The sequence below is a fragment of the Tachypleus tridentatus genome, chromosome 4 (assembly GCF_004210375.1).
Source record: "Tachypleus tridentatus isolate NWPU-2018 chromosome 4, ASM421037v1, whole genome shotgun sequence".
NCBI lineage: Eukaryota > Metazoa > Arthropoda > Merostomata > Xiphosura > Limulidae > Tachypleus > Tachypleus tridentatus.
In genome coordinates this window covers 42,209,656-42,236,574 of record NC_134828.1, presented here as the reverse complement: position 1 = coordinate 42,236,574, position 26,919 = coordinate 42,209,656, and the positions used below count along the sequence as shown (strand labels likewise).

Sequence of the window (26,919 nt, the reverse complement as noted above, 5' to 3'; positions counted from 1 at the left end):
TCAATGTTTTTATGTCAGTTTATTTACACCTTAAATATAGTAAAAAAAAATTCTTTTCAAGCAAGTCGTGGCCTTTTCTCTGGTGGTGGTTTAATTCCAGTTTTTGCTGATTGAGTCGCAAATGGAGCTGCATGTTGTGTTTCCGTTTTTTCTTGCTTAACTTCAGCTTTTATCTCAGTTTTCACACTTTCCTCTACATACATATATACACACACACACACAAATAAAAAAATACTCATTAAATATTAAACAATGGAGTAATAAAAACAAATGTTTCATTTTTTAAATATAAACAATCATTTCTTCTCAATATCTCATTACAGATACTTATGGGAGTTTTCAGTTCTTTCTAACTCACCATATAGTAATTCAAAAAAACCATAAATATTATATACACATCACTATTATAAGAGGCTTAATTGTATTTCTTTGGTTTGTTGACCCAATCTGTGTTAATGTGTCTTGAATATGCAAAACAGCAGTCAATCAAGTAATGCATTAGAATCCATGTTACAGATTATATTTTCAATCTTACCTTAGGTGAAAAGAAAAGATATCTGTAATATAATACATTCAAACTTGCCAGTAAAAAACACTGTAAATGTAGCCAAGGTTATACTGGTCAATTCACTTCTTGTGCTCCACCTTTGATTATGTTTTTATTACACAGAAATTCCATACCATTACTGTTGATTTTATATTATCTTAAAACATCAAAAATTTCTTTTCATCACTCTTAAACCAGCATACAAGCAGTTGAAGGTTGGTTGGTTCTTTGGCATTTCATGGCACAAAGCAACTAGGCTATCTGCCCCAAACAACCAGTAAGAAAAGTAAAAGTTATTATATTTGTGAAAAGGAATCAAGTTAAAAACAAACCAAAATATAATTTTTGAATTAAAAACTTAAATAGCATTAAAAAAACCAATGGTCCTTAAAAAACTAAAAACATTTGTACAATGGACAGTGTCACCAGAGGTGTAGAGGTTCATGAGACGTGTACAAACTCTGGACTGGGGGAAGGTGCAGAAAGCCCCAGATGATGAACAGGGTCAAGTATCTTCAAAAATGCTGAAAAGTTACTATATCAGCAGGTTTCAGAAATGTTTTCTGTAAGGAAAGACACACAGGATGGTAAGAAGCAATTAGTGCTTTGATGTCATCCAGATGAGAATGTAAATATCGACAGTTCCACTATACAAAATTGACCATTTTTACTTATGTGTAGGTGAATTGGGTGGAACCCTTCTGTTTTTGACCATGTCCTTTTTCTTTATTTGAAGGAGGTCTATCGACCTCCATGGATCATGCCCTGGATCGATTTGGCAGGTCTCTATCATTGGAAGAATATTCCAGCAACTAAGAGCATGAAAGAATGATCATTCTGCATCTTGGGGCCAGAGATAAAGATGGACCTTATGAAATGTCTGTATCTGGAACCAAAGGAAGTGGGTCCAGGGATCTGCTGGAAGAAATGGCAGGGATAGAGATGGAGGACAAAAGACTTTTCACGTGGTTTGAGAATGATTCTTTTGGAGGCACAGAGAGATCTGCCTGTACTCCCACTGTCGCAGTGGAACGAAGTGTAGCAGCAAACATCCAAGTTGGAGTGGTGGACAGTAACTTTCAAGCCTTGGGGTTGTGAACCATTTTCAAACAATGTACCTCTTTCTTCCACCCACCTAGGGCATGAATGAAAGTATGATTGGCAAAAGCCACTACAATTAACATAATGCAGGTATATTTCAAACTCGTAGGCACTGTGGTCCTTGCCACCGCAATGAGCACACGTAAAGGAATCACAACATGATGTCTTTGAGAGACCAAACTGCTGACATTGGAAACATCGGAAAGAGTTCAGGAATATATGGCTATATCTCGAAATTAAGATAACCTGCCATGATAGTGGCAGGTGGACATAGTGATGTAAATGTCAAAATGATGAAGTTGGTCAGCATTATAATTCCATTCTTGCAAGTGGAGATACACCTCACTGCAGAAACTCCTTGGGAGGAGAAACCAGTGAGTATCTCTGACATAGGGATGTTCTTCAACTCCCTCTCAACAATAACTCCTTGTGACAAATTCAAAGTAGCATGGAGAGTAACCTCAGTAGGTATATCCCCAATGGTTTTCAAATGCAAGAAGAGTTCACTGTGTTTAGGAGTGAATGTTTCCACCAAAATGTCACCAGAATGAAGCTCTTTGACTGACTTAGGAGAGTCAGCAAGTTCCTCTAGTTTCTTCTGAATAAAAAAACAAGACATTTACCCTAAACCCTGATAAAAAATGTAATATCAAAAAATGAAGTACAGGTGTTGAACAAGTTGAAGATTCCTGTTCAGATTCTTCAAGACATGGTTGTTTCCAATTATTTGTTTTGTCACTATTTAAAAAAAATGATTATGGATATCCATAATACAGAAGAATGTTTCGGTACCCACTGACCCCACCACCCACCATGGCCCTACAAGGGAATGCACTACAGTACCAAACAAGGACATTGCAGCAATGCCAGGGTTCTGCAAACACTATACCCAAATGCCAGCATCAGATACAATGTCCACAACACCCATTAAGAACATCCAACACTTATACTTGTTTTTAACTCTGACCCAAGTGGACCAGCCTACTAACCCTAGGAGGGCTACCCCAAGGCTGCCTGTGTACAGGAATTCAAGGCTAAAGTGGTGTGTGATGGTTGGACCCCTCAACCACCAGGATCCTCTCTTCCCTTTCACAGGTCCCCACACACGGCAAACACATGGGTGGAAGTTTAGATCCCAAAGGAGGTAAACTGAAAGAACAGGAATCCACATTGAGGGGAACAGTTGAAGGAAACATATGTAGTTTTGAGGTGTTTCCCTTATCAACTCATTTTAACACAGAGCTTCATTAGCAAAATTTACTAGTTTTAAAATGTATCTAAAGATCTCTATATCAGCAAATCTTAGTGTCTTGCTCAGTTTATTGAGCATTAACTTGCAGCTTATGTTAAAATTATTAAATATTTACAAATTTTAAAAACACAAATTTATTTACACTTCTGTATTTACAATAAGTTTAAATTTTTAATACTTATAACTTGAAAACTAACCATAAAAATTCAAGGGAAATGTGTACATTTTTCTCATTTTCTATTAAATCTGTAGCCTGAGAACCATTCTGCCCCAAACTCTATGAATAACCATTACAGATTCCGAATTTTAAAATTAAAAAATGTAAATGGATATAATTGTTTTTAAAAATCTCTCGAATGCTATGGTGTAGTGCTAAATTTTATAATGTGATCTCTGCTCAACGTTTTCAGACATATGATAACACCATCATGATTAATATCTCATACTTAAACCCTAATTTCCATTTTTGATGAGTATTTTAAATGAAGTATATACATTCATTAGTTACTTAAGAGAAGGTACATAAGTAATAAACTGAATATGAACATGCAACTGAGGGAATAAATGCAATTCAACTTCCTTTAAAGCAAGAAAAAAACAATGGATAAAATAGCTTTAGTCTTCTTCATCTCTAGTCCACAAACAGTATTAATAACTTATATTACTTTGGCAAACCTTTAGCCCTGCCAACAGAAATAACAAAGAAAAGCAACCACTGTTTTACAGTATACAAAAACATTTCATTTTAATGGTCTGATACAGCTCTTGAGCCTAATCCCAGCTCCTGAGAAAGAGTTGAAATGTGTGTGTAATGGGCAGTCTAGTAGAGCTCTACCAATGAATATGGGTGGATGAATTACAAACAACCAAATTGTTCTCCAACACTTTGAAAGGTGGATTATTTTTTTTATACACACTTTTAGTTTTGAAGTATTGGGGCTATGCAACAGTGTCATATGCTGGTAGCACTAAATCCCTGCTTAAAAGTCATTAATAACTTTGATGACAACCAACAGATTCTAACAGACAAATCCCTCACTTCCATTCTGAGGGTCCCTCATCACTTTCAATTATTGCTTTCTCTGTTTTTGTTATGTGAAGTTCAAGAACCATGGTACAACATTTCAAATTACTTTTCCTAAATTAGTATAAAGAGTTAAAAAACATCAAAAAAAGAATAGTAATGAAGAATTCAAAGCAGGTAGAGGTTTGAAACTTATACATACCAGTTTGTTTTTCTAGTTGTGGGGGAGATGGAAGTTTTGGAGGGAACTTTTTTGTGAGCTCAGCAAGAAGTACGTCAACCCTTCTCCTCTGGAAGATAGAACTGGGTTCCTCTTTAACTTTTTCTTTGGTTTTGCTTTTGTCTATGAAAATTTATATCAAATACTATCAAAATATTGTTATTAATACGTACACAAACTGAATCAAGTTGTTATATAAAGAGAAAAAAAACAACAACAAACTTATAAAATGTTTATAATATAAACTTGCCAGAATTGTTTGAATTAGAATAAATATTTTAAAGAAAATAAACAAAGGCAATATATATTTTTAATAGCAATGACACAATTTGAAAAACAGCAGACAAGGTGACTGCCCTCTCATTGACCATTTTAGCTTACAAATATCTGATTAAAAACTGAAGAGATCACTGTAAACTGAATGGTCTACAATACCTTCTAAAAATAGTATTAAACCATTTTACTTAAGAAAAAAACAAACTATTTTTCAAACAACAATGACTATTATAGTTTTATTAAACACATCTCTAACATTAATTCATACTATCAACTAAGTTTAGATTTTACATGTTCTAAATTATATTTGACAATGGTTGATATACATTGATGAGTAGAGTACATAAATTTTGTGGAAAGCAACTTATAGTTGATCTGTATATTCAAATAAAAAATTTTAAAAACCAAATAGTATGAAAAATTTTTATTTGTAAAACACTGTAAATAAATCTAAAGTATGAAAGTGCAGCAATACAAGTTCTTTATAGTTCAACAGCTACACACTGCAACACGTGTTGTTTTGCGAGTTATAAAACAACTTTGAAAACTGTTAAAAATAAGCCTTAAGTCCAGATGCATAAAAAACAAAGATGATTAACTCTGTAATGAAAACAATAACAACAGCACTAACCTGTGGTTTCTTGATCTTTAAATTCCCACCAATAACCTTTAGATGGATGATATCTGGAGTAGGACAGTGCTAAAACACAAAAACTTTGAATGTTATCATGAGGGTAATGAAGTGACTTTACAAGGCTAGCAACCCCAACATATACCTTGACAACATTCAGAAACACAAAATATGTTTCTAAGCATATAAAAATGGCTGAGTGTACAATTATACACTTTTAAAATATGGTATAACACCAAAATACCAAATCAAATACACTTAAGAAGGCTTTGCAAAGAACTTGAGAACAGTAACAATGTCTTTAATAAAAATTCAGGTTCAGAAATATCAGAAAAATAAAGGAATTAAAGTTTTAATTTGGCCCAACTTTTAAACAAACATTAAATAAAATTTTATCACTTAGCAATTATATTTGTAAAAATATAATATCTCACCTTCATCAAAAGCTGACTGAAGATGGTGAACACTTGTTAACTGGAAAAGAAAAATAATACTGCTAACTAACTCAACTATATTTATTATAAACAGATCGTTTTCAACACATCATACGCCAAAAAGCTTACGAGTGCATGACTTGGTAGAATACCAGGTTTCTAATGGCAAGCATTACAAATATATACATACATAATAAAAACTAACATAAAGAGAACAATTATTCAAACTAATTACTTCCAGGTAATATTTTTGGCTAGTTCCTTGTTGCAAGTGTTGTAACATACAATTACTAAATATGACAGTGTTTAGACTCCCACCAGTAGAGTAATGTGATTAGTGGAACACAATTACTCAATATGATACATATAATTACTTACATAATACTGATTCTCCAAGATTTTGTCCAACTTGGGGCATGATGACGGGTGAAACAAAATACATGACCTAACTAGCTAACTAATTTTTATCAATGCTATAAGTGAATCTGTCAGTTTGATTGCCAATTTTTCTTTCATCCTTTAAGTTACACATTCAATCCTTTTTTTGCCACACCTGAGTTGTTTTTGATTACATATCATGACTTCGTTTTGTCAATACAAAACAACTAAGAAAGTAACATTTGAAAGTATTCAACATTAGGTTTAGGATCACAACCCTACTGTTTGAAAGACTTGTACTTTCCAGAACCAACCAGATCCTTTATAAGGTGGTGGTAGTTTTTGTCATAATCTGCATGCACTGTGGTACAGCCATATCAAGAATCATTATTTATGCTTATTGCTTAGTTAATACCATGTGACAATGAATGCTTTTTAATTGGGATAATTTCATAAAATTTAACAAATTTATCCTTAAAAATTGGCAATGAATACTAACTGTCCAACTGTATGATTCATTTGAAATCTTGGGCTAGAAATAGCTAATCTAGTTTGCTTAGCCTAACCAGTACTTATATGTTCCTGCACATGATTTCACCCTATAATTTTTCCTATTCTATATCAGTTGTTATTAGTACAAATGCTCCACCTTTACTATCAGATAAAGGTGGTAAATATTTCATCGACTTTTCATATAGATGGGAATTTTTGACAAAGATGATGGCATGCAAGTCTCTCTGGCAGATAATGTAACTTCAAGAAATAAATATCGATCTTTGTATGGAGGTGAGTGATTGTATCAGAAAATAATTACTCAATATGACACAACACTTGGATCCCACCAGCAGAGTTAGGTGAATAGTGGAATAAATAGTTACTCAATGTGATAAAGTGTGTAAACCCATCAAGAGACCTGTGTGATTAGCAAAATATACAAGTATTCAACATTAAACAACAGGTAGATTATACCAGTACAACTAAGTGATTAATGGAACATATAACTATTTAATATGACACAGTAAGTTGGTCCCCTCAAAAGAACTGGGAGATTAATGGAACACAGTTACCCAATACAATATATTATATGGATCTCATCAGTAGAGCTAGATGGTTAATGGAATGTATACTAGCTAAATATAATACAATACTTGGACTCCATTAATACAGTAGGGGATTAGTGGAATTTAGAAACTGACTACTGATTAAGCTCATTAATCAATTATATTCAACTAGTTTATTATTTTTGCTTAAATAGTTGAAAAAATCAATAACAACACCAATTCTGGTTAGATGATTATTATATATGACACCAATTTTTGTTCAGCAGCATTTGATAAGTCAATTAACAGTCCAGTTCTATCCACCAGTAATGAATGGTTTTAAAACAGGAAGATCTTAGAGGGTTAAATCTTTAATACCAGTTAATATATTTACCATAAAAGTATCACTACAATGGTAAAGTCATTCTTTCATTGTGCACAATACATTCCAATCATTAAAAATAAACTTTTGCTATTTTTCATATATTTTCCATCATAAAACAAGGTTCAAAACAAAGAAATAGCATTTTAAGTAGAGTACAGGAACAAGTCAAGTATGCAAAACAACCATTGATAATTACAAACTCACCAAACGTGAATTAATCACAGATCCAACATCTGGAGCCTGAAAAACCACTCCAGCAATGACGTAGTAATCTGCAAGTGTAGAAACTACAGAAAAGATCAAATCTGAGTCAGCACTTATATAGTAGTTTTATTACTGTAGACACTATGCAAAGCAAAAACCTGAGTCAACAATTATAAAGTAAACAGCCTGTAAAGACACTACAAAAAATAAAAATGCAACCAAACAATTGTGTTGATGACAGAAAAGAAAATCCAAGTTAGCATTTACATAGTAGTCCATCATTATACAAACTAAAAGACAAAATCTGAATAAACAATTACATAGTAGTCTGCAAATGCAGACACTATTGGTTTTAAAACCATAAAATATTATTAGCATGAAATAAAAATTAGTATTTTTCAAAGTACAATGAAAACATGCAAAATATGAAATGTATATATTTTTTTTTAATTCTAAAAATTATAGTTTTTATAACCCATATCAAATATACATGTAACAATAAAATATGAAGATACCATTCAAACTGATATTGAGAAATTACTGTAAATACATGTTTAATACTCTCAATATACACACACACACTAATGTAGGATAAAATTTGGTCACTTAACTTTCTCTGCATAGGATATGTCAATTTGACTAACTACACAATTTTTGTACTCTATAATGTCTTTATAGAGTTGATACTACTAACTTTTGATATAGTGTGGATATTTTTATGAAATTCTGCAGTCTTTCACACACAAAAAATCATTTTTAGTGAAGTATTTTTAATAGACTAAAAAAATTCTCCCTCAATATATTAAGTATCTGTTTAGAATAATCTGTGTGCAAAATGATTTATGTTAAGATTAAAAATACTTTTCTCCATGTCAAAAATTTCAAAGTTCATTTGTGTAATTCCAAAACCTCCTAAATACATTCCAAATGTTTATTTTCAGTAAAATATTTTATCTATTTTCTCTAACTCTATACAAGGTTGATCAATTTGACTGACCTCATAACCACATAAAAAAAAACCTAAATTACCCCCCTTTTCTTTCTAGAATAACTTCAAATGTAGAATGTAACTATATTCATTTATCCAAGTTTTATTGTTTCATTGCCCTTTGCTGACACTTAACCCTACTTTCTTTATACTAATTGTATAAAGTGGCAGTGGTGCATTAAATAATTTTTATTTAATTAATAATGTACCAAAGAACGTGGAGTAATAATATGCAAAAAGCAGATAATTTCCTCCAACAATCACAATTCTTCTGGTTTTCTAACTATGCAACAAAAGTTGTTACAAATTTATCCAACCTAGTCATTGTCATTCCCATGACAACCAAAATTGTATTACAAATGAAACTGATGATTATCCCACATAATACAATATGTCATTTGATAGAAGTAAACAATGGCTTTCTATTGGTTATAGGTAATGTATCAGGTCATTCCACACGTAATGTCCGAAAATTTAACACAGAAATTGCATCATCATTTCTGTCTTTGAAGAAGGCTTTAATGACTAAAACATGTAGTAGGACATGTATAAAAATGTTCAGACAAATAAGAGAAACTAACCCAACTCTACTTTTTCAGATTATTAATCAAATAAACCCTTATGAAGATGTACGTGTCTGAGGAACACGTTAACCATACTTTGCTTTACGAGTTTAAAAAAGGCAATAGTGTTGTAGAAACTACACAAAACATTCAAGGTGTTTATGGTCCACAGTCTCGTAATGAAAGAAAATGTCAAAGGTGGTTTCAGAAGTTTGGATCAGGTGACTACAGCTTCAGTGATCTGCCACATTCAGGTCATTCTGTTGAGTTTTAATGATGACTTACATGGCTGCACTTAATAAAGATTATGCTGTAACAGCTGAAAAACTAGCACAGAAGCTTAATTCAACCCATTCAATAGTTCACCGTAATCTGCAACAGCTTGGAAACTTGGGAAATGGGTTCCCCATGATTTGACAGAATACAACCTTAGAGTAAAAGTGGACATTTGCACTTCTCTGCACTCTCGTGAACATAACTCACCTTTTTTTGGACAGGTTAGTGATTGAGATGAAAAATGGGCATTTTATAAAAATGTTAAGCACTACAGACCATGGCTTAGTGCAGGTAAATTGGCTAAAGCATAGCCCAAAATGGACCTCCACTCCATGAAAGTCTTCTTAAGAATTTGGTGGAATAATGTTGGTGTGATCCACTTTGAGTTGCTGCCACTCAATGTAACAATTACATAACACTTCTACTGTCAACAGTTAGAGTACTTGAAATTGCACTGAAAGAAAAGAGATCTGCTTTGGTCAGTGGTAAAGGTGTTGTGTTACACTAGGATAATGCATTGCCCCATACAGCAAGGATCACATTTGCAAAGATTGAAGAGCTACACTGGTAAAAACTTCCACATCCTCCTTATTCTCTAGACCTTGTCCTATCTGATTATAATCTATTCTGAAGTTTGCAGAACTATCTTGATGGAAAAGAGACTGAAACACATGAAGATGTCAAAACTACCCTCTCTACATTCTTTTCCTCCAAACCAAGAATTTTATGGAAGTGGTATTCAGAAGCTTGTGAATTGTTGGCAGGAAGTAATTAATAACAATGTAACATACATTATTGATTAAACAACATTAAAAGTGTTTGAAATCCTTTCTCGTTTTCTGAACCTAAAATGGGACATTACTAAAGGGGTGATCTTATATAATTAACAGTAAGAGAGAACTACTAACAAATCACAAGAGAGAGGATGTGACAAGTGGGATCTTATTTTCTATTTGATAGCTCTATAACCAAACAAAAGGGAAGGCTACAAAAATAATGATTTCTCCAAGCAATGAAATTTTATAGCAAGTAATTTATATTTAACTTCACAGGGATTATAACGGTGATGAATAAAATAGCGAAGATACAAAGAGAACATGTGCCACGTGCGTTATACTTGGGAAAAATTCAGTATTGCTTATTTGTTGTTTTTATTTTATAATATTGCCTTCCAGAATTAAGGACGTAAAATTCACACACTATTAAAATATGGATTATTAGTTAATATTTTATGCTACACTAATTGGTATAGCATAAATAAAAGTAGTTTAATAAAATTTTGAATGTAAGATACTAAAACTTTGTATCATGCACACTAAAGGGTACCTGTATCAAGCAAGTGATTAACTTGTGTACATTTAATGTTCACATATTTCTAAAACCAACACTCTTCATGACGAGAAACCCACTTGAAATAAAAATGTATCTCAGAATGGCTGGTATGGGTATTAACATTTTTATTAATAAGGAGAGAACAACATTTCGACCTTCCGAGGTCATCTTCTTAACCTGAAGATGACCTTGCAAAGTCAAAATGTTGTTCTCTCCTTATCAATAAGTGTTAATACCCATACCACCCGTTCTAAGATACATTTTTAAATACAATGCTGTTATCTATTAAATATAAGAAATAATGTTTTCAATCATTTTTATTTTCAGGTTGTATTTTTATTTTTAGAATTTTACACTTAAATCTAAAAACCACGATAAAAATTTCTGTTCACCTTGAGTAGGAGAATGTCTGTGCTGTTTTCTGATAACATACAAAATTGGTTCTTGTACATGAAGAAGAATGTATTCCAAACCAGTCATATTTCTGGAAAACAGAAGTTATTTTTTAAGAATTCAATCACCACTTTACATTTCACTTTCATTTTTATTATCTGCACTAGGCATTTTTACACCTACCATTCATGTCATAGATAAGAAACATACCATGATTTCTATCTTCTTATTTTAATGTATTATTATTTGAAGTTAATACATCTCCCATCTAAAACTGTATTTCAAATAGACACTCACCTCAACAAACATAGTTTTAGCTATCTTTCTCTTTGATCTGCCAAAGATATTTTATGTCACTAGCCTTGACGCAACACCAACCTAATTTTGCACAATTTGTTATGGTGATGTTAACATGTAATAAAAGGTTTTCACCAGTTGGAGGGTAACATATCTCCATGTGCATTAGCTCCCACTATGTGCTTACATTTGAGAAACTTTATACTTTTATGATACAAGCATGAAAATGTGCACTAGAAGTAAAGAAGATTAGGTGGAAATGTATGTGGAGGTGAATACCTATTGGAGTGCATTTCTAATCAAGGAAATTGTTAACTTCCCAAGACTAGAATTCACCTTCACACCCAATTTTAGCTAGAATCCTACATTGAAATGGTGGAGGACTGATACTAACTTTACCTAAATAAGCCTTCCTTCAGAAGGCACCAAAAGAAAGCCCATGGGGTGTGAAACTTGACAGCAGGGATTCCATAGGTATACATATGTTAGAGACCACATCTCATATTTTACTAGGGTAAGTATCGTAGTAAAGAGGTATCATAGTCAATTTTGTCTCACCTGGATGGGAGAAAGGTGAACATTTGAGTACTTGCACACAAGCTGTCACACAAACAATATGCAGAGTGTGACTTTGATTCATTTAAACCACACCTTGTGTTCTCACCTGAATTCTGTCTTTAGACTCTACTGGACTGACACCAGCTGTGGGAGAAGAGCATGTGTAATATATATCTATTCTTACTTCAACTCTACTATCAAATTCTTTCGAGCTAACACCAGCTGTGGGAGAAGAGCATATGTGATACATATCTATTCTTACTTCAAATCTACTATCAAATTCTATGGGGCTAATACCAGCTGTGAGAGCAGGAAATGTTAGTATTACAACACAGATTTTTACAGAATCTTCACCTCAATTCCATAATCAGACTTTACAAAATTTAACCATCAGCAGTATTGTATAGTGTGCATACCTCCATTTAGCTGGTGGTACAGATTGAATATACAGAAGGAGGACAGTGTCGGTTCACGTATTTTGTATGCAGACCTGAATTCTACTGTACAGACTCAAGCTGGAAGAGGTATGAGAAATGTATCCAAGTTACTACTGACTCACATGACACTAATGGAATTATTTCATCCTCACTTATAACTATACTGGTGTTCTTTTTTTTTCTTCTTCTATCAACAACAGTAGGTTAAGTTGGTAAGAGTGCTTCATGGTCTACCACCTCAGTGGCTAGGAACTGGTAAGTAGCAAAGATTTCCTGTGTTCCATTTGTTAAAAGGGAAAGTTGTGTAAGGGAAACAGAGAAGATGTCCAGATCTCCATCAATCCTTCAGGCTCAAAAACTCTTTCACTGAAGAAGCAAAACTGCTTCAATGGAAGATGTATCCCAAGTTCTCAAATTCCCAAAATTATAACCTCTTGCCATGATCCTCAGAGATTAATAATAATAAAAAAAATTGAGTGCTTCAAATTATCAAGTCTACAAATCAGAATAAAAGAAAAATGGCTGAGAAAACTGCTTGGGGGACATTCTAAGATTTTGATTGGTTATTCACATGTTATACATAGAAGTGTACATAAGGAACCATTTCCAAAAATGAAAAGACTCAGTTTGGTTTGTTTTGAATTTCATGAAAAGTTACGTGAGGGCTACCTACACTACCTGCCCCTAATTTAAGAGTGAAGGCAGTGAGTTATTACCACCAACTTCCAACTCTTGGGCTATTCTTTTACCAATGAATAATGGGATTGACCATCACATTAATATTTCCCATGGCTGAAAAGGAGAAAAATTTTTAGTAGGATAGGGATTCATGTCCACAATCCTCAGATTTCAAGTAAAGCATCCTACCTTGCCACACTGAGTCTGGAAAGAGAAGAATAAGACTATTGTGTCTGATTCAGTACATGAGCAATACCTCAGCAAATAGAAAAGATAGGAGGTTATTTTATATTCTAGCCTTTCAGCATCAGTTATTTGAGTTCCTAATTTATACAGAACTATAGACTTTGTAGTTTGACATCACAAACATCTAATTTGAACCAGCACTTCATTCAACATACCACATGACACACAAAGATTGATGTTTAGGTATGTTTATTTAATATTTACTTTTATATTAATAAATTAAATAATGTATAATACTAAAATTTGAAGTATAATATATAGTTTGATACTAAATTTAATGGTATAAATTTATAATAGTAGTTCAATAAAATTTTGAATGAGTAAGAAAACACAACAACCTTGCCTTTGACTCATATGGAAAGGTAACCCACAACACACTGAACAATGGCTGCAACAAATCTGACAGTTAATGAGCTTTTAAAACCCAGTGTAGAAATAAAGCCTGAATGTAAACAATATGCTACATTCGGAATTAAATATAAATCACCATCACTTGAGAATGCAGATAAACAAAAGGGAATTCACAACATCTTCAGCTATAATTAGATCTAAATTGGCCATGAGATGGAGTTATTGGCTAAAACCTTGTAGTTGAAAAAATAAAAACAAAAAACACTTGAAGCTATTGTGCCATGACTAAAAATATATATATTTCAGTATTCTAGGCTAAAGTAAAATGCAGTATCAGCAGTATATGAGACAAATTAATAATAAACAAATCCTAAATCCAAAACTGTAGTTACATCTCAAAATAGTCAAGAGATGATGGAGCTATGAGCTAAAAGTTCAAACTTAAAAGAAGAAGAAGAAAAAAAACAGTGCAGTTCTAAAAGCCACTCAGTTGAAGCTAAAAATTAAATCTTTTGAAAGAATACTCAAATGAAAACAAAACAAAACACTCTATTAACAACATAAGTAACAACACATGGAGCAATAAGAAATTCAAATACATCCACACAATGCAATGCTAAAGACAAGAATAAAGTTTTACAAGTGCAAGCACCTACAGGCAAACATGGAGTTGTGTCACTCTCTTACTTAATGGAGAATTTCTGTCACATGATGACACCATCTTACAGTGGAACAATCCATGATAAAATTATATAAAATTAGGTATGAATTGCCTCAAAGCTAGTGACAGATGCATGGATGAAGATAGCTTAACATGTGTGCAGTTTTAGTATAACAAATAGTTAAGAAAATCATCAAGTTGATTTTGTTCTAGTTGCTTTTATTCCCTTACCACCTCTGAAAATAACATGTTTAGACATGGAAAAATGTAATGCAAGTGTGCAAATACTGTAGACAACATCCTCCAATGTTTTGTTTCCATTGCATGTTCTGCTTACTTTTATCTTAGCCTAAAGTATTTTAATTTAAAAAATAAGCAAAGGAATATAATAAGTAGCCATGTTTGTATAATGTACATCTTTTTGCTTTATTTAATTCTCCATCAGACAAATTATTTCTCTGACTGGTTGGCCAAGTGATATTTCATGGTAATGACCTCCCTCATGTTTCAATTAGATTAACCAAGAGTGTCATATGTGACACACACATCCTAGGGAATACACCATTACTAAGACCTCTTATCTTTCTCTCTCAAGCTCAGACCTTTAGTTTAGTCAGTGATGTTTTTGTCTATAAACAACAACATCCTCCTGGAGTTTTAATTCTCAACAAAAGTATGTGTACAAGTGGGTCAAACTCATGTCACACATTTTTACCTATCTACATTCACAATTAATTAAACAAGTTTATTATCAATGTATGTCAATAAAATTGGTATAAAAATGTAGTTTATAATTCAAATTTTAATCTATGTCTTTAATTCTTTATGAAAAGGATAAATTTACAGAAATTCTAAACATTTACTTTATGCGACATAGCATTTATTTGTTCTCAACTTCATGTTTCAGATATTCTTTCTTACCTTACACAATGATCTGAGTTTTGTACTAATTACAAGTATAGCAGAAATAATTAAGAAATAACATACATCTGTAGCCTACAGTCTTGCTTTATTGAGATACAAACAAGAAAGTCAAACTGATATCATGCCCCACCTACTACATCCTGTCTTTCAAAAACACTAATTACAAATTTGTTCTTGACATTTGCTATTGCTAATTGTAAATAAAGAGAAGATTCAATATAAATTAATTTCTTTTACAAGGCAAGCTCTTTCAAATGATAAGTTTTGAAATATTTGGCCTTAGTTAGTTTCATTGTTTGTCACTATGCATTATAGTCAACCACCTATCAGAATTTTTTAAACCAATTTATAGCTTGGAAAGTCAGTTAAATTACAAGTCTTATGATTTTTTGTGATAATATTGTGTTCTAACCTGCATATTTGAAATAAATAAAAACTATTCTGTGACACCAATATTGTTACAAAAAGTAGCCTTATGGTTCTTTGGTCTTCTAAAAGCAAAAAAGAAGTCCTCACATGAGAGCTCAATTTCTTGATTTTTAAGCATATCAATTATTTACTGTTGCAAGAGTAACTAAAAATGTAAATATTAAGAACTTTATAGGTTGAATATAAAATTTGAAACAAAACATTTCTTCTTCTTGCAGTCAATACTGTAGCATTCACACATCCATTGGGAGGACAGTAATTTCACATGCATGCTTGTAACTCAATTGTTTGTTTGCACAAAGCTGTCTGGCTGCAATAAATGGCTTTAGACACTCCAAGAAAGTTTAACTCAGCTATAAAGCAATAAAATGAAATGAGCCTTGATTTGAAATGTCCATAGCCTCAGATGTAAGAATAAATAGTATGTAATCTCTTTTGCAATATATAGCCATTCTAGAAAGAAACATAAAATAACTTGGATTCTTACCAATTTTCGGTATACACTTGGCAGTTTGTGATGTATTATATGCAAAAAGGAAGGAGGTCAAGGAACATGAGGGTGAGAAAGAAGATGAGAATTTAGAAGCTGCAAGTGACAATGAAACAGAGAGTGATAATGAAGATGGTGAAAGCTGTTTTACTTTTGAACAAATAAAGGATATTGATGATTCAGATGATAAGATTCAAGAAAATTTTCAACAAGTGATTGACAAAGTCAGAAAAATATGCAAACTCTTTAGAGTCACCATTAAAAAACGAAAAATTGCAGGACTTCATTAAAGGTGAATTTGGAAAAGAACTGAAATTGTCTCTTGATTGTAAAACAAGATGGAACAGTATGTTGATATTGATAGAAAGATTTGTGAAGGTTAAAGCTTGCATACCCAAAGCTCTGAGAATTATTGGGTCAGTTGAAACTATCACTGATGATGAGTGGAAAACATTAGACAACCTTGTTGATGCTCTGAAACCTGTCCAAATCATGCTGAAAAATCTTTGCTCTGAAGCAAACAACTTGCTGAAAACTGAAAATTCAGTTCATTTTTTATTGTCTAAACTCAAAAGCCAAGAAAATCTCGTAGCTGAACAATTGTATAAGCATCTTTTAGACAGATACACTGCCAGGCGACAAAGGGATGCTGTTTCACTTCTTTGTTACCTTCACAACCCTGGGTTAATAAGTCAATCAGGATATGACTTCGTTTATTGCACAAAAGGAAATATAAAAAAAATTGGAGAGCATACATTTGAAAGATTGCATAACATGCAGGAGAAAAAGGCAGAGGATAAAGACCAGTCAGTTGAGCCTGAAAATGAAGCTAAAAATGAAGGGGACTCAGCTGTCTCACTTTATAAGGAGTATATGGAGGTTATGAACACTTTCGACAAGGGACTGGAGGGAGTTGATTCAAAAAAGATAACTATGAAAGATGAGCTGAAATCACATAAAGCAACTGGGACAAGAAGTGAGAATGTCCTTAAGTTATACCATGACATGAAAAGTATACAAGCCACAAGCGTTCAGGCAGAAAGAAGTTTTTCTGCAGCAGGTCTTTTTATTACGAAGATAAGATCAAGTCTCTCTGATGAAACTGTCAGTGCTTTGTGTTTCCTAAAGGATCTGTTCAAGAATAAATATTGATTTATTGAGTACTGACATGAATCGATACTAAATAGTTTAAGTTTTTTAACAAGTTATTTTTTAAAAAACTACAAAATTTATTAAATTTAAAACTTGTCAATATGTTGTAAATCTGTAATCCTGTTAATAGTTGGATTTGGAAGTTAGAACTCTTCTTTTGTTTGTTTACTACATGGTCAATATACATGGGTATTTTTTTGCATCTTTGTAATTTTTGTTTGGTGATATACAGTAAATTTTAATAAAATTCTTATGTTGTAGCTTTGATATATTTATAACACATGCCCATTTTTGACTTAAAAATAGTCATGAGCCATTGTTATTATGTCTACAATAACAGCTGATGCAGTGAAAGTCAGAAAAAAGTAAACCAGAAAAATTACACCAAGATATACTGTAACTGCACTGATTGTTAATGACTTTTTAGATTGTCGACATCCTGAGCTTTACTTTGATATATTATACTTTTCTGTGGAGCATATCTTTCCAGAGTTATGATGCAAAACGTGATCCATTACAAGAATCGTAGCGACTGTTTATAAATAATATTGTGAGGTAACGATTAATCAATTATTAATCGATTATGAAAATTTTTTCCGATTATTAATCGATTATGACTTTACCGATTATGTGCAAGCCCTAATTGATTGTGTTTTTAAGTTAAAACGTAGGCCATTTCACTGTCTTTTTGTACATTTGTGTGTAGTCTCTTACTCAAACTGTCAGAGTAAAAAATTCACAAGTACTTTGTGATAAATATGTTGTTAAGACCTACTCTACTGCTCTAAGGCTGATGTAGTTTTATCAAAATATACCAAGGAGTAAACAGGAAGGAAAAAAGTGCAGTTTTCCTTTTCAGTTAATATGTATTTCCCTTTACTAGAAATGGTATGTTTAATGAAATGGACATTTTCTGAAACTTGAAGGATTTACAATCAAGAGAGTTAGTCAATGAAAAGAGACAGTTGTACACAAGTTGTCAAGTCCAGAATAAGTTATCTACTAGGCATGAGGCTTTTGTTAAAGCTGTAAAAGTTTCATGACTTCTTTCTTATTGCTGTTGCACACTCAGGAAGGAGAACCACTAATGGCCTGAGCATACTGGAAGAATATTCTTGTAGACAAGTTTGTGAAGGGGCTATTCAGTGAAATGACAACACACTACCTAGGTGTGAAAGATTTTCTCACTTTTACCTCTCTCTCTTTCTATGATATAAAACAGTATAAAACTTGTAGTCACTAATGCAATAATTTCATCTGAGAAGGACCATCTTTATCCAGGCATCCACATCATGTCAAGTTTTAGCTCAACCAAGACTTAAACTAACTATCCATACATCCTGGTGCTGTGATGTAGCCACAGTATGTACAAAAAATGAGAAGAACTCTCCTGGTTCTTCTAATGATTTATATGCCACAAGCTATACTGATAATGTTTTCATCTTCATGATATCATTAAAATAAGGGGTAATTTCTGAGTTAACTCTTTGTACCTGGCACAGCAGCAAGATCAAAAAAGCAAATGGTTTCAACCTATGGCTCAGTATATGCAGAATAGCTAGCAATAAGCAGTAAACAGCTTACAGAAACTAGTTGCATCCAAGTCAGGCCAGGCCACAATCTTAGACAAGTGTAATGGATGCCTCACATAAAATTTCATCTCAACTATCTCGAGGCTGGGTGGGTCTTGGCATGTGGCTATCACAGTACAAGTGCTAAACAAATTCCTGGTTGCTCCCCCTATCAAATCGTGGTATTTCAGGTGCTATCAGCAAAAATGCCAGTTGACATAAACTTTGTACAAGAAGTGGGAAAGTAATTCTGACACATCTCTAGAAGATATCACTAAAATAATGAAAGTAGCCAATACTAACCTTGGTGCTTGAATTACCATTCTTGAAATAGATATACTGCAAACTTATCAGTTTTGTGTCCAACAGCTGAACTGATATTTCATAATTAGCTTAACCTACAGTTCTGTTTGATGGTTTATTTATCCTTCTTTAAGTTTTACAATTTCTAATGTTTCTTGGATATTTATAGCAGTCATACTATGAACAACAACTACAGCTTATCCAATAAAACTAGGAATTATGTTATTTGTTCATGTTCTGCAAAAGCTGAATTTTCAGTTTAATTATTTCTCATGTAACCTTTATGTTCTTGTATTCTGTATTTCAGGATCCTTTTAGTTTATCAAATCTTTCACTAGGGCTTGGAACCAACATCATAACAATTTTGTACTTTTTATAGTTTTCATGCTATAACTTCAAATACAGTGAGTACATTTTCACAAAATGGTGCAGACTAACAGTAAATAATACAAGACTTTTGTACACAAAATAACAGATTTTTATTAACTTCTATGATTATTTAAAATAATATTTTTCTCATGCATTTTTTATTTTTGAATACTGACTATTACACAAACTATATATATATACATACATACACACACTGTTAGTTTCACTATTGTATCCCTGTAGAGATTTAGTTGATTTGACCAACCTTGTAACTACCATAAAAAATTTGGATATGTTATTTTTCTTTCTAGAATGACTACAGATTATAAAAGGAAAATATAAATGATTAGTCTCTATATACACATACACATTAATTATTTTTATTGTACTGACCTTTTAGTCATGTCTGACTAACATTACAGAAGTTACAATGACATTGCACACATGATTACATATTCAAGAAAATAAAACTGGTCTTTACAAAGTGACCTTTCTTGGCTGTGTTTTTAGTAGACCAGTATTTCATACAATAGTCACATTTCAGTATATATATATTATTATTACTATTTAAAAGTAAGTTCTTGAACTCTGGTTATTTTTCTTAAAACATAGAACAGTAAATAACAAAGTATAAAAAACAATTAAATCTCTTCTAGTTATGATACTGTAAATTCATTTGCTACTTGCCCTAAATTAATAAGCCTGACAAATATTGCACATGGAGGATATAAAAGAAATTGTTTTTAAAGTTTTATATATGCATTTTAAAATAACAAAAAATCATAAATTATTATATCAATATCACAGGATTACACTATAGTTTATTAAGCTTAGTAAATAGGCTGTTTTTTGGGTCTAAAGGAAAATATTTTTTTTAAATCTCAGTAATGTCTTACCACATGGAATCTACTATGAAAAGAAAAGGTTTTCCAGTTGAATACTTCAACAGGCTAAGAAAATCACTAGAAGGACATTCTGAGTTTTCAACTGGTTACACACATCACTGAGTAAAGCAGGAGTACCTAAAAAGGTATTTTCAAAAATGTAAGAGTTGGGTGAGGCCAACTAGATTGATTCAATAAATATATTACAATCTCAGAAAACAGAAAAGATAGGAGGTTCTCATATATTATTTTAGCTTGTCAATATAAGTATTTTGAACATCAAATTCTTAAGAAACCAAAGACATTGTATTTGGACATCAGAAATATCTAACTTAAACCAATGCTGCATTCAACATACCATGCGACACACAAAAGTTGATATTTAGGGTTTTTTAAATATTTACTTTTAAATTAAGAAATTAATGTATAATACTAACATCTGAATCATAATATACACAGTTTAATACTAAATGTATTGATATACATTCATAAAATAGTAATTCAATAAAATTTTGAATATGAATCTTCAAATGGGATGATGTGGTTTTTGACCTGTGGCCACAGGAAGACTCGTGTTAGTAGGGTTAATATAAGATCTATCACTTTCACATTCTGTTTTTTGTAATTCCTAGTTTCATCACTGGTATTCTCCATCACTTGTTTAACCTTATTCATCAGTTCAGAAAAAAGACAAATTTTGTTGTTGTTGTTGTTTATTAAAGACATTAAATAACTAACCTGTTAATTCAGAAATTTAAAGTAAACATTTTTTTTTATAAACATTTTTACCTGATATTGAACTTTTACTAAACTTTGTAAAACTTTATCGGCAGCATTTGTTTTAAATCTTCTTTCAATTGCAAAATTTTTGATTAATTACAATTTGTTACTTCTTTGCTATTTACTACATATTTTCAACACTGCCAACATAAGTGTAAAATGTAGAAATGTGTGGGTTTTTTTATGACATCAGTCTTAATGTGGTGACACAACAAGAGCAAAATGTAAATTAAGAAAATGATGGAGAAAAAAATATCAGTTGACCTGTAACAAGTGTATAAATACTGAAATATTAGTCTTGTAAGTTGCTCATAAAGACAACAAAGGTGCATCAAACATAGTAATATGTTATATTTTAATTATTTTTATTTCAAAATTACACAAATGCCACTCACTCATGATTAATATATTTATAACTTAAGAATACTTAGCCCTACCATTATTTTATTTCAATAACAAGCAAAACTTTCTACACAGAAAAATACCAAACAAAATTCTTGATTTATGAAACAACAAAATGTGCTTATCATTTAATCTTTAAGAGTTTTTACAAGATATATAATTGGCTAAATTAAAGTTGCTTTCTATGCTCTTCAAGTGATATAACTGGAAACATTAAATAACTAATCAGAGAAATATAAAGTTTCTTAGTTTTTTGACACTTTAACAAACATAACATTAACTTACGATAAATGCTCAGGATTCAAACGTTGCATCTTTACAATTTCATTATTACAAGTACGGTCATAAAATGAATTACTTCTACTAGAAAAATAATCCATGATATTTCCAGGATTTAGAAGAGGGATCAGAGAACTGTCTTGCCATGATACTCCAAGAGGATTATCTGAAACAAAATATCAATATTTTTAAGTATCAGAAAAGGGATCAAGGCACTGTCTTGTCATAATACCGTAAAAGATTAAAAAATTATATGAAATACACAAAAGATTAAAGAATTATATGAAGCAATTAAAAAATAACTGTAGTTGTGTTTCTAAATCCTAAATTATATATTTTTTGTGACTGTTATAAAGTGTGGATTTTTTCTAAAGTATGTTGTAATACAGAACACACTAAACAATGGCTGCAATAACTCTGAGAGGCAACAGGTCTCCAAACTTCACAGCAAAAATAAGGCCTAAGTATGAACAATGTCTCATGCTTAGAATTAAGTATAAACTACTATCATTTAAGAAATAATAATAATGCTTTTAACACAAAATTCAAAGTCTCATTAACAATACAAATCTCAATAAATTAAACACAAACAATAAATTTAAATATGTTTAATCAATACAGTACCAAGAATAAGAATGAAAATTTAAAAGTGTAAACACATAGGCAGAATTAGCACACATGGAACATGGAAGTGTGTTAACCTCCTGATGGTAGAGGACTTTTATCACATGCTTAAATCATCATGTAGTAGTGCAATTCATATAGCATCATGTTACATTAGGTGGGAATTGCCTTGAGGCCAATAGCATACAAATCTCTTTAGCTGATGCACTGAATGGATGTGGAATACTACGAAACTGTGTGAGAGATGAGTTATGATATCAGAATTATCAATTTCTTTTCCAAACTCTTATAAGTTGCTAACTCACTTCTTAAGTTAATATCTGATAGAATAATCAGTCTAATCTGGAGCTTGCCTTTCTTTTCCAAATCTTAAATAGTATTCTTTCTATTGTCATAAAATTTAATCACACAAAAAATTAAGAGACCTTCACTTTGCTGATTATCAGGAAAAACACAGACTTCCTGAGTGACAAAAAACAAACATTTCAAGATGGAACATATGCCAATTAAGTAATCACGGAAGGGCTCACTAATTTTATTTTCCTCCTCAAAGTTACAATTTATTTTATTAATGGTGGTAGAGTTGTAACAATCTCTTATGTAGAATAATGTTCAGACAAGGGATCTATTGATCCATCTCAACTGTCCTATCCTCTAAACAATTATTTTAAAAATCGTAAAGCCAGCCTTTATCATTCATATACTTATAAAGCTTTCTCTGAAACTCTGATTTACTGCATCTACAACATACAAAAGCATTATATTTTACAAGTCAACCACCCTGTTAGAAAAATAAAATGTTCATAGGTGAAGATGACTCCTATTTTGCCAATATTTATACTTGTGTCCTCTAGTCCTGTTATTATAAGTATTTTGCTGGGCAGCATCGTAATACAAATTATCTAATAGGATCAGTAATAATAGTAAAAAAAAGTTTTATATGTAAAATTTGAGTAAAATTACCTTCAAGTTGAAGATAAAGTTAACAGCAATGAGGTAGAATCTGTTTAGGATTTCTTTAGTGGTTAGAAGAAGAAAAGTGTCAGCTGGAAATTGTTACAAATCATCAGATGACACTGATAAAATTATTAAAAACTACACAGTATAATGAAAATGAATTTAGCTGTTAACAAGGTCATACGTATGGGGGATAACTTCAGACATACTACAGATTGGAAAATGTTTATACCAAATCATGAAGAAGACATCATTTTAGAAACTGTTAGAAATGGTTTTCTTCACCAACTAGTCAGAAAGCTTAACAGAAACAATGCAATTTTAGATTTAACATTAACTTTTAATATAAAAATGGCTGATATGGTTGATTGGCAAACACCTGGATACAAATGATAATTACAAAATTCAATTTCATGTTCTGGTGCAAACTGAAAAGGAATAGTGAGATTTGAATTAGAAATTTCAAATAATAAAATTCTGAAGAAATGCATGCTGTGAATTGAAGAAACGAATTTGTTGGAGATAGTGATTAAATTTGGAAAAATTTAAAATAATTTTAAATATTCAAGATAGGCTTATTTCTCTATACAAACAAGAGGGAATCCTCAATAGCTGCAATCACTTGTAATTCTTTAGACAGGATTAGAGTAAGTTAACCAACGAGACCTTTTTCTTTTTTCCTTTTTATTTGCTATATTTTTGTGTGCCAACAATACCAAGCACTGAGTGCATATATACACAATTCATTTTACTCATTAGGATCACCACCAGCCTACCCTCAAATTGAAATTCTTTTAAGCAGGACTAGAGTAAATTGATCTAAGAGACCTAGGGCATGGTCAAATATGTCAATCAAAATAGGTTTGACCTCTTGAGTCCAAAACTGTCATTAGATCTCAAATCAGCAAGGGATGATAAAGCTATTAACTAAAGTTCTGTACTTGAAAAAACAACAAAAAAACTTAGAGCTTTCTCATGAGTTTGTAGGCAATGGTTAAAATGGATACTTGTAAGTGAAAAAAAAAAAGAAATAGTTTACATATGGAATAAGGTATAAAATTACAAAGCATAATAAACTTAAGAAGTTTTAACTGACTGCAATAAAAAGGTTTAGAAGATTAGAAAAAGATAGAGTTAGTCTAGTGGAAAATTATAAAATCAAAAAGTATATGAAAAAACATGGTCAGTGAGGATTTCTTTAAATACACTGTTGGATGATAATAGGGCCTTTGAGGGACGATAAAGAAAGTCTTATATCTGATAATTATAAAACAGCTTGAGTTAATAATTTCTACTTTTTTTTCACCATGAAGATTTAAGCAGTTACCAGATGAAAAAAAAACAATGAAAAAGATGATGGTATTAATCCTCTAATTTTTAAAAAGAACTGTGAAGTTTAAAGAACAATAAAACTATAAAGCCAAATAATATTTTCCCAAGAGTTTTGATGGAGACTAAAGATGAGATACACGAGCCACTTACTGCTAGTTTTTGTAAGTCCTCAAAGACTGAAAGTTGACTTATGTTATTCCTTTTTCCAAGGAAAGTTATAAAAACTGTCCAGCTAAGTACAAGTCTATTAACCTTAAAGGAATGATAGAAAACGTTTTTAAATGTCCAGTAAATTATACTATGCAAATTCATTTAACAAAGTTTAAGTTTTGTTTAGACAGTCAACAAGATATCACTAGAGGAAAATCTTGCCCTGCTAATCTTTAGACATTTGTTGAAGAGATTATAGCTTACGTAGATGATGGTAAAGGTGTGAATTCAGTGTAGCTGTATTAAAAAAAATACAAAACACATGACAAGGTGCCATATAAAAGGCTTGTTAAAACTTATCCTTACCAGTGCTTGGTTCACTCGATGGATAGAAAATTGTGTGGATGGAAAAGTCAAAATGGATTAATTTCACAAGTGGGATATTTCAGGGCTCAAAATTAGGATCTTTGCTCTTTATTTTTATCAATGGCATGGGTGAAAGAATGTTCTACAAATTTAAGTTTACTGATGATATTAGGGTTTTAGATGTTGCTGGCTGTGAAGAGGAGGCTACAGGTTTACAAAAGGATTTAAATTATTTGGCAAGTTGGATGATTAAACAGCAGATGGGTTTTAATTATAACAAATACAAGATAATGTATGTGGGATATCATTATTTTAATTACAAGTATGCCACTTAAGGGAATGAGCTTAAAAGTTTTGTGGAAGGAAAAGATCTTGGCATTCTGTCAGATTAGTCTCTTAAGCCATCAAAAAGCACTGTGCTTTTGCTAGTGGTTGCAGAGCAAACAAGATTTTAAGTTGTATCAACAGAAATACTGAATTAAAAAAAATCTAAAAATGTCATAATTTCATTGTTTTGGTCATTGGTTAAGCTAAATCTTGTAAACAGTGCTCAGTTTTGGGTACCTTACTTTACAAAGACAATTAACTGTTGAAGAGGATTTAGAGTAGGACCAAAGAATAATAACAAGGACAGAAAAGTTTTAATATCAACAGGAAAAGGTTAAGATTGTTGAATTTATTTTCTTTAAAAAACAATAACTTAAAGGGAACGTAAATGGAATTGATACCATTAATCCATCACCTTTTTTGCACTTCATGGTGAGAATGGTAGGAGTAGGGACGTAAATATAAATTTTGTTAGGCAAGATCTCAACTTCAACTATGTTTTACTTTTGTAACATAATGGTTTTTCAAAAGGTGCTCCTTTCTCTATGATGTGACTGATTGATCAAATCACTGATGCGATTTAATAGAAAGCTTGATAAATATATAAATTATAAGGCCTGGATTTGATTGTTTTCATTTTAAAGGTTAATTTGATGAATAGAACTGCACAGATGGGCCAACAGATCTCTTACGGTACGTAAATTTAAAATAATGTAATTATTATTTATAGAAATTAGCTACAATAATCTTTTATGTAACAAATGTAAACCAATAATATTACCGTAAATTCTGGTAGTTCTACCACCAAACGAAGGCATATGTCTTTAAAAAACAGAATACGCCTGTCTATGAACACACAATAATTAAATAAACTTATGTTACAGCCTAAAAGTATAGAGAAAAAAAAACGGTTTCTAGCTTAGCCTAATCACAATCAGAATTTTACAGTTCTACTATACATAAAAAGTATTTCACGAAGAAAAAAAAGGGATATTCATAACACTAAAATCCTATCAACATAAAAAAATGTCAATTCTACAAAATTATAGCATTAATTAATTACCTTTAACGTCCACCATTTTGACAAAGCACTAACACATATACATGTATAACTCAAAGCAATAGTTGCCTGTTTACAATCGAGTAAGACAGTTATTGGTTAGAACATACTCACGTGACGCATTTAAGTCACCCCCTTCCCCAAACTGAACAGACTGTGATTAATATACTTTCTATCGAAAAAACATATGCCGTGCTGCTTAGGGTGGGGCTGTTCAAACTGATTTGGCTGTAGGAATAGAGGCGTAT

The 26,919-nt window shown here is 31.7% G+C and overlaps 1 protein-coding gene across 3 annotated transcripts; it reads right to left on the bottom strand.

The window, feature by feature from the left end:
* MED6 (mediator complex subunit 6) lies at positions 1-26,919 on the bottom strand. 3 transcript variants are annotated; one of them, XM_076498007.1, is made up of 8 exons: positions 26,786-26,919; positions 21,862-22,021; positions 11,044-11,135; positions 7,493-7,575; positions 5,486-5,525; positions 5,052-5,120; positions 4,127-4,267; positions 1-193 (listed from the first exon to the last, which is right to left on the bottom strand). In XM_076498007.1, the coding sequence occupies exons 2-8, from the start codon at positions 21,954-21,956 to the stop codon at positions 57-59; spliced, it is 657 nt and encodes a 218-aa protein (XP_076354122.1). In that variant the 5' UTR covers positions 21,957-22,021; positions 26,786-26,919; the 3' UTR covers positions 1-56. The 3 variants fall into 3 exon arrangements, with proteins under 3 accessions (XP_076354122.1, XP_076354121.1, XP_076354123.1); XM_076498006.1 differs by having other exon boundaries at positions 26,675-26,832; XM_076498008.1 differs by lacking the exon at positions 26,786-26,919 and adding an exon at positions 23,443-23,465.

What these genes read in the sequence shown, in the direction of transcription:
- MED6 (XM_076498006.1), bottom strand. An exon ending in TCAGTCAGCTTTTGATGAAG is followed by an intron (nt 5,121 to 5,485) that starts GTGAGATATTAT and finishes TTTGTGTTTTAG; the next exon opens with CACTGTCCTACTCCAGATAT. An exon ending in TAAAGATCAAGAAACCACAG is followed by an intron (nt 4,268 to 5,051) that starts GTTAGTGCTGTT and finishes AAATTTTCATAG; the next exon opens with ACAAAAGCAAAACCAAAGAA.